Source organism: Giraffa tippelskirchi, chromosome 2, assembly GCF_054371585.1.
Source record: "Giraffa tippelskirchi isolate mGirTip1 chromosome 2, T2T-mGirTip1v1.2.pri, whole genome shotgun sequence".
NCBI lineage: Eukaryota > Metazoa > Chordata > Mammalia > Artiodactyla > Giraffidae > Giraffa > Giraffa tippelskirchi.
Genome location: NC_137276.1, coordinates 229687869 through 229703140, shown reverse-complemented (window position 1 = coordinate 229703140; position 15272 = coordinate 229687869). Strand labels below are relative to the sequence as shown.

At 50.8% G+C, this 15272-nt stretch overlaps 1 protein-coding gene across 7 annotated transcripts in view; it reads right to left on the bottom strand.

Moving 5' to 3' along the window:
• DOP1B (DOP1 leucine zipper like protein B) overlaps window positions 1–15272 on the bottom strand; it is a 129180-nt gene that overhangs the window by 86625 nt on the left and 27283 nt on the right. For all 7 annotated transcript variants that reach the window (XR_014077699.1, XR_014077700.1, XM_081573051.1 and 4 more), the window contains 2 exons: window positions 6620–6801; window positions 6041–6211 (listed from right to left, as the gene is read on the bottom strand). Coding sequence is in view for 4 of the 7 variants with exons in the window: in XM_081573051.1 (XP_081429177.1) it covers window positions 6041–6211; window positions 6620–6801 (353 nt within the window). In the remaining 3 variants the exon portion in view is untranslated. The remainder of the gene's footprint in view (window positions 1–6040; window positions 6212–6619; window positions 6802–15272) is intronic.

Sequence of the window (15272 nt, the reverse complement as noted above, 5' to 3'; positions counted from 1 at the left end):
GCACAGCCACACACGTGCCCAGTGACACTGGACTTCAGAAATACTGGGGACAGCTGTTGCCTGGGCCTCCCACCCCATGGCACGTTCTAGAAGGTCTCGGGCCGTTTTCCCGACACTCTGCCCCCAGCACCTCCACACCCCGGCTCCCAATGCGGGAAGCCGTCCTGTGGACCACCCAGTGGACTCGGGTCTTATCTTTACCCGGGATGCCGTGACACCACATCAGCACTTGGACGGACCTCCTCGGAGACAAGCAGCATTGGGGGGTGTAAGCTTGTTTTTCCCCCGACACGGACCGAGGTGGGCCCCTCTCCACTTGGGGAGTGTCTGTGGCTAGTTCCCTCCAACTCTGAAAACACAGCTTGTGGGCCCGGTGACAGCACTTTTCAGTACGACAGTGGGGGCAGCTCCCACGAAGGGATTTCACTGAAGGAGGGGGTCTGACTGAAATCTGAAATGATTCCATCTTTCATATGCTTCCTATTTGCATCGACCACATGGGGAGAAAAAAAAAGACAGCAAGACTAGCCCAGTATAAAGCAGTGGGATTTTGGAATCAGCAATCCTATGTCTGCTTCCTGGCAGTAGAGCCTGGGACAAATGAAAGCCCTGTGCATGCCATCTCTCAGCCATGGCGGAGAAAAGGGGTGAAAATACGCGAGCGTCTCTTGAGCACATACTCAGCACGGGTCTGCTCTGCTAGCTGACCCTCCAGATGAGCGTCCGACACGCGGCTGGCCCTCGAGAAAACTATCAGATGAATGCCACTCTCTCTGTTTTACTGTGACCCATGCTGCCTGCAGCTTGCTCTTGTTCAGCCGCTAAGTCACGTCCAACTCTTTGTGACCCCACTGACCGCAGCACACCAGGCCTCCCTGTCCCTCACCGTCTCCTGGAGCTTGCCCAGGTTCAGCTTGCTCAGTATATATTTAAGCATTTCGTACGAAAAAACGTCTACTACCTTTCGACATTAAAAATTAATTCTGTTTTCCTTAAACCTAGTGTGAGCCTTTTCGACTCATAAAATATTCATAGCAAATGACACAGAGGGAAAAAAACAAAATGAAGAAGCATCAGTAACAGCCAAATGCTCAGAAGGACACAGAATGGTTTAGTGGCTAAAGGTATTGATCAGCCTTCTATCAAGGCTGAGCCAACAAACAGAGCTTATTCCTGCCCAGCTCTGGAAACCACCACAAGCCCTGATTTGGGGTAGAAGCACCATTCAGCAGCTGCAGTTATGGTAAGCTGGGCAGATGGGTCACTGTGGACACAGTGGACAGACAGGATGGTCCTGAGCTATGAAGAGATTCCCACAGCAGCAGATTAATCCAGGAAGCCCCCGGAGAGCTCTCCTCACAGAAGACCAACGCCAAGCTAAGACCCATCACAAACACTCCAGTGTGGACACTGCAGTCTCCTGCCCCTGGCTTACAAAAGCGTATCCCCAAAGCACGTTCCATGGAACACTGGCCACGGTAGAGGGGGTTCCACTGTCCGAGAGCCTGGGGAATGCCACTTATGCTATCCCTTCTGTAATACTCAGAGAACACTGTCCAGAACACTGCGTCCCTTGTGGCTCAGCTGGTAAAGAACCCGCCTGCAATGCGAGAGACCTGGGTTCGATCCCTGTGTTGGGAAGATGCCCTGGAGAAGGAAAAGGCTACCTACTCCAGTATTCTGGCCTGGAGAATTCCATGGACTGTACAGTCCATGGGGTCGCAAAGAGTCGGACAAGACTGAGTGACTTTCACATTAAAGAAGCAGTTTAATATAAAAATAAAAATTTTACCTTAAAAATGAATGGATATTAAAAATTGAAATGACATTACAGGTCAGAAAACAAGCAATTACGAAAGGACTCTGACATGCAGGGGGGTTTCCTAGGTGGTGCTAGTGGTAAAGAATCCGCCTGCCAACGCAGAAGACGCAGATTTGATCCCTGGGTCGGGAAGAACCCCCGGAGAAGGAAATGGCAACCCACTCCAGTATTCTTGCCTGGAGAATCCCATGGACAGGAGCCTGGCGGGCTACAGTCCATGGGGTCACAAAAGAGTTGGACACAACTGAGTGACTAAACAACAAAACTACTATGGAGAGCAGAGTAAAGAACAAGATAACTGGGGTTAAAAGCTGAAGCCAAAGTCGCTCAGTCGTGTCCGACTCTTTGCAACCCCATGGACTGTCTAGTCCATGGAATTCTTCAGGCCAGAATACTGGAATGGGTAGGGTAGCCTTTTCCTTCTCCAGGGGATCTTCCCAACCCAGGGATCAAACCCAGGTCTCCCGCATTGCAGGAAGATTCTTTACCAGCTGAGCCACCAGGGAAGCCCAAGAATATTAGAGTGAGTAGCCTATCCTTTCTCCAGCGAATCTTCCCAACCCACAAATCGAACTGGGGTCTCCTGCATTGCAGGTGGATTCTTTACCAAGTGAGTTATCAGGGGGGAAAAAAAAAGGCCAATTAACTGTCTACTAAAGAATTACTCATATCACCTTAACTGTGAAGTTCCCAAATAAGTGTGCATGGTTTAGCATCCAGAATGGAAATCTTCTCTATTTAAGCTCGACAGTTAATAAAACCAAACACACACACCAACCCTTAGCCCCATCCTCAGTCACCTTAGCGCTGCTTCCTGTCCTCTGTGAATGCAAGCTCATTCCTATGACATTCACACTCTCTCTTCTACTCAACAGCCCGCCAGTGAGAAAGGCGGGCTGTGTGCCGTGGGCCCCAGGCACTTCCTGACTCTGGCCATGTGATCACTTGCTGAATGGACCCTCGTGGAAACTGAACTGTCATGAGACCAAACAGCCTGGGGCGTAACCATCTGAACCAGCAGGGCAATAACAACAGCGCCCTGCACCACCACATCAGATATACACCAGATACGGGGGAAATCAACCCTGAATACTCACTGGAAGGACGGATGCTGACGTTGACGCTGCAACACTTTGGCCACCTGATGCAAACAGCTGACTCACTGGAAAAGACCCTGATGCTGGGAAAGATTGAAGGCCAAAGGAAAAGAGGGCAGCAGAGGATGAGATGGTTGGATGGTATCACCGATTTAATGAATGTAAACTTGGGCCAACTCTGGGAGGTAGTGAGGGACAGGAAGGCCTGGCGTGCTGCAGTCCGTGGGGTTGGGGTTGCAAGAAGTTGGACGTGACTTAGCGACTGAACAACAAGGGGGAGAAAACTCTAGGACCAGCAGGCTTCATCAGCGTGCTGTTGGCCTTGGCCAGAAGAGAGGCCAATGAAGATTTTCCCACTGCCATTTAAATCAGGGTTTTTCACTCTGTACCATGTGGACCCCTGGGGCTGGGCCCTCCTTTGCAGTGGGGGCAATCGTGTGCATCCTGGGATGCTCAGGCCCACCCTTCACCTCTGCCCACCAGATGCCAGTGGCACCCGCCCCACCCCAGTGTAACACCCAAAAAATGTACTCAGGTATTGCCAAGGGTCCCCTGGGGGCCAGAGCCACTCTAGGCTGAGAGCCACTGAGTTCAAGGGCCATCTCTGGGGAGCCGGGTTTTGCCTGCTTTCCAACCACTGAAAACTTCCTACCTCTCCTCCATCTCCTCAGAGCAGGGGTTTAGTATCCACTCCCAACCACGAATCTGTCTTCCTCGTACAGCAACTCACAGCAAGCCACGTGGGCACTTCTTGTGCACTGTACAAAAGGGATTCTGGGTGGGAGTGGTTTGCGGACATCAAAGGGTTATTAGAAAGCCAGGGTGAGTAACGAGTCCGAACGCCGGCCAAAATCTCCACTGCCTTATGGTTCACTGACAAACACGGACCGGGGACTGTCCCCGCCTCCACGAAACCCATGAATCACCAGCCCCGACACGCTCACTCACTCACCCCTCAGCATTTTCCAGCGGCTCGGACATCGTGACCGCCCTGCCCCCAGACCCTCTGCAGAATATCTGCTGGGGTTGGGGGCGAGGGGGGCAGTGTCTGACTTAATTCCTGAGCAGGTTAGGAAGGAACCCTCTCAAACTGACATGGATACAAGCAGTCACCTGATCGCTGCGCCCACACACCCGCGCTCGGAGACCACACAACCCTCCCCCAGCCTTCACCTCGGAAGGCTGGTCACTCATACCCCTGAGCGCTGCAGACGCCGGATTGGGCTTTGTGTGACAGCACCACAGCCACGTGTATCCCGTGACTCATGTAGCTTTACTCAGCTCTCGGCTGAACGCTGAGAAATCATAATATTAGGAGAAAACACTCATGTTCATCGGCTGGAGCAACTATTCAAATGAACATTCATTGATCAGCCAGGAGAATATATGACAATATCCTGACTACTGATAGGTTTCTGGTGTGATTCATTCTTACAGGTAAAAAAAAAAATTGCCTTACACTGTGGGAGCTGAAGTGCTCATCTTTAGATGATGGGGGGAAAAAAAGCATTTACAGTAAACATCTATTAGGAAAACATGAATGGACCAGAACTTCTAGAAAAAGCCGGGGACTAGGAGTCAAGAACAGAGTCGGGTAAAGGTTGGCTTGTTAACTCCGTGTGACCCTGACTCTTCCCGAACCCACAGGCCCACTTGGCTAGGTTTAAAACAGCGAGACGGACCCTGCCTCTGAGAGAAGTGGATGCTAGTGACTCGGCACGTCGCTGAGGTGGATTCTCCACGGGGAGGTGGAGAGCCACCACCTGCTCTGAGTGGAAGCCTGAAATGGGCCAAGTGCACATCAAACGCCAGGATGGATGCTCGCGACTTTAATATGCCCTCGGTCACCAGCGACCATCCTGCAAACATTCTGATTATTTGCTTTCCTTGAGGGGCGCACTCTGAGCGGGCCTTGGATGGATTCCCTGCTTCCACTCCACACCTCCTGACACTCCCTGCCACAGCTGACACCATAAGGCAAAGGTGGCATGGCTGGGGTCACTGGTGTGGGGAAGATTCGAGCAGGGCTTTGTGTCATCAAATGGAAACTTGTGCAAGCAAGCAGGTTTCTAGACCTCCCGGCCAGCTGCACGTGGGCTCTGGAAATGGGTCCTGTGAAGAGAGGCTCATCACTGTGGCATCATTCAGAACAGTTCACACCCTAGAAGTTGAGTTTTCACACTACGATTCTCCAGAAACACAGGGCACCGTGTATATGTCATGGTCTGCGTGGATAAATCCTCTCTCCCATTCCTAGTGAAAGTGAAAGACACTCAGTCGTGTCCAGCTCTTTGTGACCCCACAGATTATGCAGTCCATGGAATTCTCCAGACCAGAATACTGGAGTGGGTAGCTGTTCCCTTCTCCAGGGGATCTTCCCAACCCAGGGATCAAACCCAGGTCTCCCACATTGCCAGCGGATACTTTACCATCCTAAGCAGTGATCAAAACCACCACAATATTGTAATTAGCCTCCAATTGAAATAAATAAAAACAAACAGACACCATTGCATGAACTTCTATGCCTGGGAGCTTGCCAAATTTCTCCAAGGTGCTACTGAAACTCGTCAAGCCGAGCCCTACCCATCAATGAAACCCAGCCTTGCTTTTTTATTTGGAAGCAGCCTAGTAAACAACGGGCTTCCCTGGTGGCTCAGACAGTAAAGAATCTGCCTGCAATGCTGGAGACCTGGGTTCAATCCCTGGGTCAGGAAGATCCCCTGGAGGAGGGCATGGCAAACCCCTCCAGTATTCTTGGCCTGGAGAATCCCCATGGACAGAGGAGCTGGCCAGGCTCCAGCTCGTAAGCTCTTGAAGAGTCACACGTGACTGAGCGACAAACGCTTTCACGTTCACAAGTGTACAGAAGGGAGGAGAACTTCAGAACCCGACACATTAAGAGGCAGAACCCCATGCCCCGCCGCCCACAGACCAAGAGACTCTGGGGAACTTTCTTACCTCCTGACCCTCACCTGGAAACGTGGTAAAATTCGAAGGGGCACGCGGTACTTCGTCAGGCAGAGACGCCACAGAAAGGTTTCTCACAAAGCGGGGGAACAAAACACAAGCCAGCACCCCCATACCGGGGGTCGGGGAGCCACGGGCTCTGGACAACACCCACCTGTCATAGATCTCCGAGCCCTCCTCCAGGCCGGGCAGCAGGCCAACGACGAAGGCCTGGAGGCTCGGGAGGAGCAGCTTCTGCAGCGGGAGGAAGTACTTCTCGTACAGGCCGAGCAGCACGGGCCTCACCGACATGGCTGCGTGCGCCAGAAGCGGGAACAGCCCGCAGCTTTGGGGACAGAGGAAAAAAAACGGAGAGGAGGGAAAATAAGAGGCCTGCTCAGAAGCTCCGAGGGGCTGGCCAGCCCCAGGGGGTTCCGAGAGCGGCCGGCCGGCCAGCCAGCCAGCCGTCTATGTTGGTGACGGAGGAGCCCAGTCGTCATGGGACGGTCACCACCCAGTGTGGACATGGGGCAGGCCACAGGCAGCATGCACACAGTGCATTTCAGCTCAGGGGAAAAGTCAGGGAGGACCGACTCCGGAGGACAGGTGCTGGGGGAACCTCCTGATGGACGGCTTCAGGGCAAGCGGACGCACCCCTTTGCGTTTCACTTTGTTCCTCCTTCTCTGATCTGGCAAACTGAAACGCGGATTCCTCGGGGAATAACAGGGAAGTGGCGGGTGAAGCTAGCATTACCTGTACAGGAACAAATCCTTGGCCAGCCATCTGGTCCCCACGATCTTAAAGATGATCTCATAGGTTTCCAGGGCTTTTAAGTGCACGCCACTGGGCAGGGCGGGATGCAGGCACTGGGCTAATCTCTTGCTGATGACAAGTCGTCTGGGCAACAGGGAATACCTCAGGTTACTCTGCAGAGCCTGGAAAACACGAGGAGATGCACGTGAGGAAGAAGGAGGCGACATGGACAGAGGGGCACACATCCCCCGAGGCTGGGAAGAACCCAGCAGGCCGCGGCATGGGTGTAAGAGGAAGTGTGTGACCGGACACGAAGACACAGCGATGGCTCGGGAGGGCTCAGGGTTGAGGGCCGTGACCAGTGTCGGGGAAACAGGGCTGGGGGATCCCCGGGCATTGCTGGACGGGATGCAGGGCATGGATTCGAGTAGGGGAGACCTTGAGTCCCTTCAACGGAGAAGGAAATGGTGACCCACTCCAGCATTCTTGCCTAGAAAATCCCATGGACAGAGGAGCCTGGTGGGCTTCAGTCTATGGGGTCGCAAAGAGTCGGACACGACTGAGCACATGCATCCCTTCGAAGGGCCTCTGTCTCCATCAGGCCAGCTTCCTGTGAAGCCTCGTGCTTCTGTCTGGGGAAGCCTCCAGTCTACACCTGCGACCAAGCAGAACACAGACCTCCCCGTCCCCGAGAAGAGCCTTGTTTGTGAGCCGCAGAAGGCCTGCATTTCCCATCAACCTCCTCCCAGCTGCGCTTCATGGCCAGGTGTTCTGAGTGCGGTTTAGGGGGTTGGAGGTGGGGCACCCAGCAGAGATGGGGAGCCGTGCTTCTAGGCCAGGACTCCCGACGTCTTCGCCGGTCAGTTCCACAGGAGAAAGTCAAATCCCTGCTGGTGTGGAATAACAGCCCTCCCCCCACCCCACCCCGAGTGGGCCTCCTCCAGCAGGACACGGGCCTATGTGCGTGCTAAATCACTCAGTCATGTCCAGCTCTTTGCGGCCCCATAGATGGTAGCCCACCAGGCTCCTCTGTGGGATTCTCCAGGCAAGAATCCCGGAGTGGGTTGCCACGCCCTCCTCCAGGGGATCTTCCCGACCCAGGGCTGGAACTTGTGTTTCTTGTATCTCCTGCACTGGCAGGCAGGTTCTTTACCGCTACCACCACCTGAGAAGCCAGGACTGTGGACCTGGTCTGTGCTAGGGCATTCTTGGGCATTCGCCACGCCCGAGAAATACGGTGGGTGGATTTCCTCCTAACAGGGCGCCTCCCTCCCGGAGGCAGGTCCATGCTGTTCTTCACAGCATCGAGTGGCCTCTCCAAGAGCACTGGGTGGGTCCTCGTGACTCAGTCTTATACACCAAATGTCTGCCCTTACCACGGAACAGTCCACATGACTCACACAAATATTTACCGAAAGCTGACAGGGTGAAGTCCACGCTTCTCGCAAAGCCGCTCAAGAAGGCCTCCACGGCCGACTCCCCCCACCTCTCAATGCTTCGGATTCAAACTTGCTAACAACGCAGGTCCACCACAGGCCCCTGCCTGCCCCCCGCCGCCCACCCCCCCACCAGCTCTGCCTGAATGTGCCCTCACTGGACTCAGCTCAGCACCTACTCAAGGAGGCAGGAGGGTCCCCCCGCCCCAGGGCAGGGTGCCCGTGTAGCTGTATTCCATCGGGTTCCACGTGTCGCTGATGGGCAGCGTGGAGCTAAGCACCGTCCTCTCCCGGGCTTAGCTGCGTGAGCTGTGTGGGGCTGGATCTGTCTTCTTCCTCTGCTGTTCTCGGAACCTCTCTCTGCACAGTGACCCCTCCCAGGCAGACAGCTCACAGGAACATCACCCGACGTGTGTCAGAGCCGTGTGGTCTCCGGCCCCTGACAGCTTGCTTTCTAGAAGCAAGGAAAACGATCGCACCTCTAAAACACACACTGAGGCTGTGCGGGAGGTAAAGGGAAAAGAAGGAACATGACATTTTCCCCCAGAACCACAGAGTAAACTGAACTTTCAAATTCAATAAAACTACCTCTAAAGGAAAAAAAAAAAAAAACACCTCGAGATCATCAAGAAATACCTTAAAATATTATTTGTAAGTGTTGGATGACTTAAATGAAAGGGAAAGCCAACCAGTGTCTTTTAATGTGCTCATGTCCAAGAAAAAAAAAACTGAGGCAGTGACCTGGTAAAACAAGCTCTGACAGCAGGTGAGAACTGAGGTGTCGAGGCCGAGAGAAAACGACCGTGGGAAACACACAGGAAAGAGCGCATCTGATGCCTTTCGAACACACAGAAAAGCAGGTGGAATGGGAGCGCACCACCCAGGTTCGACAGGGGTGAGCTGGCCGGTCCTGACGACAAGGCTCTTAGGAAACCGTGTCTGTGACCCACTGGCCTCTTGGTACTTGGGTCCTGGGCTTTCGCCCCGATCCCAGAGGAGGAGAGCCAGCTCTGGCCTCGCCTGTTATGTCCGTCAGGCAGAGCTCTTGCTGTTTAAGTCACAATCTCACTTCTGCTCAGCACAGTCTCAGGACTTCTGCTACTTGAGGTGCAGAAGATGGGCTGCCGCTCCTAAGGGGGTCACCTGGGACCCAAAAGTGTTTGTCTCTGCCCCCCCCTCCCCGCCCCCGGCCCCAGGGCTGTACATCAGCAGGATCTCATTTCTCCACCCTTCTGAACACCGGTGTGGGCACCGTGACCTACCCTGGCCAGTGAGCTGAGTGGAATCATGTGTCACTCCCAGTACAGGCTTTAGAGGCCAACTTCAAAGCCCAATGGGTCTTCTTTCCCTGCTTCTAAGATCGTGGAGACCCCGCCACGAACTGCAGCCCCTCCCAGACTGGGCCCCTAAGGAATTACAGACAGCAGAAACCACCCCCTGACCCACAGAGGCAGAACTCAACCACGCTGTGAAAACCACTGAGCTATTTGTTTGGGGGAATTGTTCGTTACCATGGCATAACCTCCCCTCTACTGACTGATACAAATCTTCCCATATAAATGGAATTACAAGGAAGCACAGCCATTCATTCCAAATGAACAAGGCTGGTTGCTATTGCTTTCTCATTTAAATTTGTTACTCCATTTAATTTTTTAAAAGAAACATAACTGAGAACCAAGGCCCTGGCTAGAACACGTGGAATGGATTGTTCACTGTACTCTGCCCACGCGAATCCAAGCAAACACATCATACCCGAGTCAGGGCCTCTGAGCGACAGGTACGCTGAAGACAAAGGAAGCTGTCTGATTTGAAGACCAGCAAGAACAAAGGGGACAACAGAGGATGAGATGCCAACAGAGGATGGCGTCACCGCCTCAACAGATACGAGTTTGAGCAAACTCCGGAAGATGGTGAAGGACAGGGAAGCCTGGCACACTGCAGTCCATGGGGTCGCAAAGAGTTGGAAACAACAGAGCAACTGAACAACAGAGAACAAAGGAAAGAATCAGTTCTTAGAAAAATGAGAAGGTGCTCATCCTGATTAAAAAGAATACAAATTAAAACCTCTGTGAAATGCTATTCTTTTCACCCATCAGCTTGGCCAGTTAGATGAAAGCACACAGGTTCAGGAGTAGAGCAGAGACCCAGAGATCATGAACTGGGTTCAGTCAGGATTTGGCCAGACAGTCTTGGCAAGCTTGCTCCTTGGAGCAGCTGTGATACAGATTGCCCTCTGTACCACTCTCATCACGAATAATGGGGCTAAAATAGTGCCTGGGTCATAGTGATTTTATTAACATACTTCTCACAGAGGCTGGCATTTAGTAAGTACTTCAAAACTGAGGTTACACAAACAATGAGACAGAGGTTATCAGGGTCAGAGTCTGAAATTTCAGTTCCATCCTCTGTTGGGTAAACCCCTTAACCTTACTGGGCTGCAGTTTCACAGGAATAAAGGAGCCTCACAAAGTTGCAAGCAGCATGACAAATTAGCACCAAGTCTACCACAGTGTAAGCAATCAACAAGCATCTCCTCTTATTATAATGACAAGCTGATTGTTAAGCATTAGATTTAAAGATGGAGACAAAATGCACTGCATTTTAAAAGAACTGACTGAAATCCAATCACTTACAAATAATGTCTTTTATTGTCACAAAAGCAAATAAGGACACTTGTTAGATGTCTTAAGAAGAACGTTTGAGGAACTGTTGTTCAGTTACTCAGTCGTGTCCGACTCTTTGCGACCCCATGGACTGCAGCAAACCAGGCTTCCCTGTTCTTCACTATCTCCTGGAATTTTCTCAAACTTGTGTCCACTGAATCGATGATGCCATCCAATCATCTCATCCTCTGCTGCCCCCTTCTCTTCCTGCCCTCAATCTTTCCCAGCATCAGGGTCTTTTTCAATGAGTTGGCTATTCCCATCAGGTGGCCAAAGTATTAGAGATTCAACATCAGTCCTTCCAATGAATATTCAGTGTTGATTTCCTTTAGGATTGACTGGTTTGATCTCCTTGCTGTCCAAGGGACTCTCAAGAGTCTTCTCCATCACCACAGTTTGAAAGCATCAATTCTTCAGCACTTCAGCGTTCTTTATGGTTCAACTCTCACATCCGTACGTGACTACTGGAAAAATCACCTTCCCAGGTGGCTCGGTGGTAAAGAGCCTGCCTGCAATGGAGGAGACCCGGGTTCAATCCCTGGGTTGGGAAGATCCCCTGGAGAAGGGAAAGGCTACCCACTCCAGTATTCTTGCTTGGAGAATTCCATGGACAGAGGAGCCTGGCGGGCCATGGTCCATGGAGTCACAGAGTCGGACACGACTGAGCACACACACACACCCCAGTGGCTAAGACTCTGCATTCCCAAATGCAGGGGGCCTAGGTTAATCCTTGGATAGGGAGCTAGATTCCGCATGCTGCAACTAAAGATTCCGTATGCTGCAATGAAGACAGAAGATCCATGTGATGCCATTAAGACCTGGTGCAGCCAAATACATACATACCTAATATATTAAAAAAAAAAAAAAAATATATATATATATATATATACAGTCTCTACTTTCATGAGACTTTCCCGCTATCTCACTGAGGACTAATGCATGGAGAGAATCAGCTCCATGTTTTTAAGGCAAAGTTAGGACAGGAGTTATCTAAAGATGTATTCCTCACTCTGGCTGTTACGTATTCCAAGCACCGAGGGCTGGTTCAGCCCTGGCGGCTTTCTTCACCCAGACACCCTTGATTCAGAAGCACCTCTGCTTGTGGGCTGTTAACTCCAGCACCAGTGCTGTCACCCTTGGGCATGAGCTAAGCGTCTGGCCAGCATGGCCAGCCCACTAAGACACTGCTCAGTGGGAAGTCGGGGGTGGGGGGCGTTCTGCTGCAGCTCCTCTGGAAGGAGCCTGATGGGCTCCTGGTGCCCTCAGCTTCTGCTGCTTTTGAAGAAGGAGACCTTCTCCTCGGAGCAACTCTGTCCTAGGAGGTTTCAAAACTGAGTGCTGTGCACTGCTGCTTGGAATATAAGATGCGTCGGCCGCTGTGCTCCTCACAGTATTAAACACTTGACTTGTTTACCAAATTATTAACACCATCTGATCCAGCAGCTCCATCTTGGGGCAGACACCCAGAAGAACTGAAAGCAGGGCCTCAGACAGCTATGTGCACATCCATGTTCACTGCATTACAATTCACAGCACCCCAAAGAGGAAACCACCCAGGAGCCCATCAATGGATGAATGGTCGAACAAACGTGGTCTGTACGCAGAATGGAATATTATTCAGCCTTAAAAAGGAAGGAAATCCTGACATGTGCTACAGTATGGATGAACCTTGAAGACACGGCATGAAATAAGCCAGACACAAAAAGTCAAAGATATTCTATGATCCCACTTACACGAGCTTTCTAGTGCAGTCTAGTGATAGAGACAGAAAGTACCTGGTGGTGGCCAGGGGCTGGGGAGAGGGGGGAACGGAGGTGGACAGGACTTTAATGGACAGGGAGTTTCCAGCTCAGGAAGAGGCAAAAGTTCTGGGATGAATGGTGCTGATGGCTGCAGTGAAGGACGCTGCGTGTCACTGGACTGCACGCTCAGAAAGAGTTAAAACAGTCAATTTTACTTTATGTGTATTTCACCACCAAAAACGAGGAAAGAAATGAATACTGTGCTCACCTAGCTGCTCTGGCCGGACCGGTCTTGAGCTGCAAGGACCACGAACTCCTGAGTGACGTCCACACCTTGCATTAAACTGAACACTCTTTCCTGACCAGAGAGCAAAGGGCCTCTTTTTTAACAGCCCTGAAGGGACCCAGGGACTCGTCCAGCCTCTCGAGAGTGAGAGTTTCTTACCCTTTAATTAGCAAAATAGCTGCCCCCTCTGCACCCCAGAACTGAGTCCCACTGGCTAGGGCTTGAAAACACCCGATTCCCTTCTCCTGCCCCTCGAGCTGCTCAAGAGCCGCCAAGACTGGACCCGGTTCAGGTCAGGGAGGCCGACCCTGACTCGGCCTTCCTCTTTCCAGCCTCCATCCAGTCATTTCACTTTGGCAAGACACTTCTCCAGTGAGCTAAGCTCAGGAAACATTTCCAGGGAAGCTTCATTGTTTGGGTTGTGTTCTTTAGGAAAACAGAAACCCAAAGTGACTGGCCAATAAGCTTAATACACACATACACACACACAGGAACACTGAATGAAAACAATGTATCAGTTCAGTCCAGTCTCTCAGTCCTGTCTGACTCTTTGCTTAGAGTGAAATGCTCTTCTACAAGTGTAGAATAAATATCTCAAGGAAATAGATGAATTGGGAAGGAAAACATGGCCATGTTTTCAAAATTACTTTTTAACATGCTAACCAGAAAGGAAAAATATGATTAGACAGGAAATTAAACTTCCTTATTTGTTTCACCCAGGCAGTGTATTATTTTACAGTATTCCTTGAGCTATAATTAAGATATAATTACAATAGTATTAACCTCATTGTATTCATAGGCTCAGCAGACTGATCTTAGAACAAAATAATAAAATACAAAATATAAGTTGCAAAGAAAAGCTCTGAAGCACATCTGAGCTCCATTAATAGAGACCAGGAAGTGCCTCACTTCACTCCACCCAAGGCAATGTCCATGCTTCTCTTTTGTTTCACTCTGACATTATCCAGTCTGACAGTCTGATATTCTCCAGGACTCCCAGCGTGATTAAAACAGCTCTATGTAAGAAACATGATTAAAAATTCCAAAAGGGCAAGTCGTGGAATTGAAAAGTAACTCAATATATTTGGAAATGGTTAAGATGATAAATTTTATGTTATGTGTATTTTAATCACAATTTTAAAAATGCTAGGGTAATTTAATAATATGGGTGAGGGGAGAGTTAAATTACATTTTAAAAATGCTCTAACCTTTAAAATAAATTTTTAAATGTTTCCTTTAAAAATTCCTAGAAGAAAACATGCCCACACTGCTATATACAAAACAGATAACTAACAAGGACCTACTGTATGGCACAGTGAACTCTACTTAATAGTCTAATGAGCCATATGAGAAAAGAGTCTAAACAAGAGTGGATCCATGTATATGGCTGACTGATTCACTTTGCTGTGCAGTGGACACTAACACAATGTTGAAAAGCAACTACACTCTAATATGCGTGTGTTAGTCGCTCAGTCGTGTCCGACTCTTTGTGATCCCACGGACTGCAGCCCACCAGGCTCCTCCGTCCATGGGACTCTCCAGGCAAGAACACTGGAGCGGGTTGCCATTTCCTTCTCCATACTCTAATACAAATTAATCTGAAAATAAAAATAAATAAAAGTTCCCAAAGGAGACAGCCCAGACCTGTTTTCCCAGTGTTAGTGCTGACCTCAGGATGCCTGATGCTCATCTATAAAGGGATGCTGAGGAAGCCAATTTAAAACCCCGGCTCTTGTCAAGCAGATGGTACGGCCTTGCGTGTCTTCCTTCTGTAAGTCCGTCATCTTTATAAGGATGTTCATTTCATGCCACAAAAATGAAGCTGCACGGTGAGTCACACTGGCCAGGTGGCACAAGCTTGAACACCCGCTAAATACTTGCCAGGGGACAGCAGCGGTGCCCTTCAGATGGAATAAAAAACAGGACAGACACTGAGTATGGACAGACCGCCAGGACTTGCCGCGTTAAAGCAGGCCTCGCCGGAGAGCGTCCAGCCTGCCCTAAGGTGGCAGTGACCTGCCACCGCACCCGCTTGGGGCGGGCAGGAGGCAGGTGGGGAGACTGGCATGTCACCACGGCCTCTGAGAGCCGAGGCAGGGGGCCAGGATCCCAGGTAGCCAGCGAGGCCAGCTTCGGTTTTCATGGGGGAGCCGGGGGAGTGACACGGGTACAACTCCTTCCTAAAGGACAAGCCTCCTGCTGAAAAAGGTCCTTGACTCGCATGTCGCTATACTGCTTTCTGATCAACGCTGAGAGCAAGCCTGCAGAGCTGAGCCCTCAGTGAGTTGGTTCTCATCCATGCCGCGTGGTCCCAGCAATAAAGCAGAGCCTGGGACGTGGCGGTTCACTCAGCCTCCTGCATCTGTTAGAGACCCATTAGGACACATTTTTTTTCTCTTTTAAAATTTTCTTAAGATTATTTCTTTTGCATCCGGTTTACCTTACCGCTGGAGTTTGCGTTCATTGGTACTTTCTGAACAAATAGCACGCTGATGGCACAGGAAGAACGGACTGAAGACTGAGCCT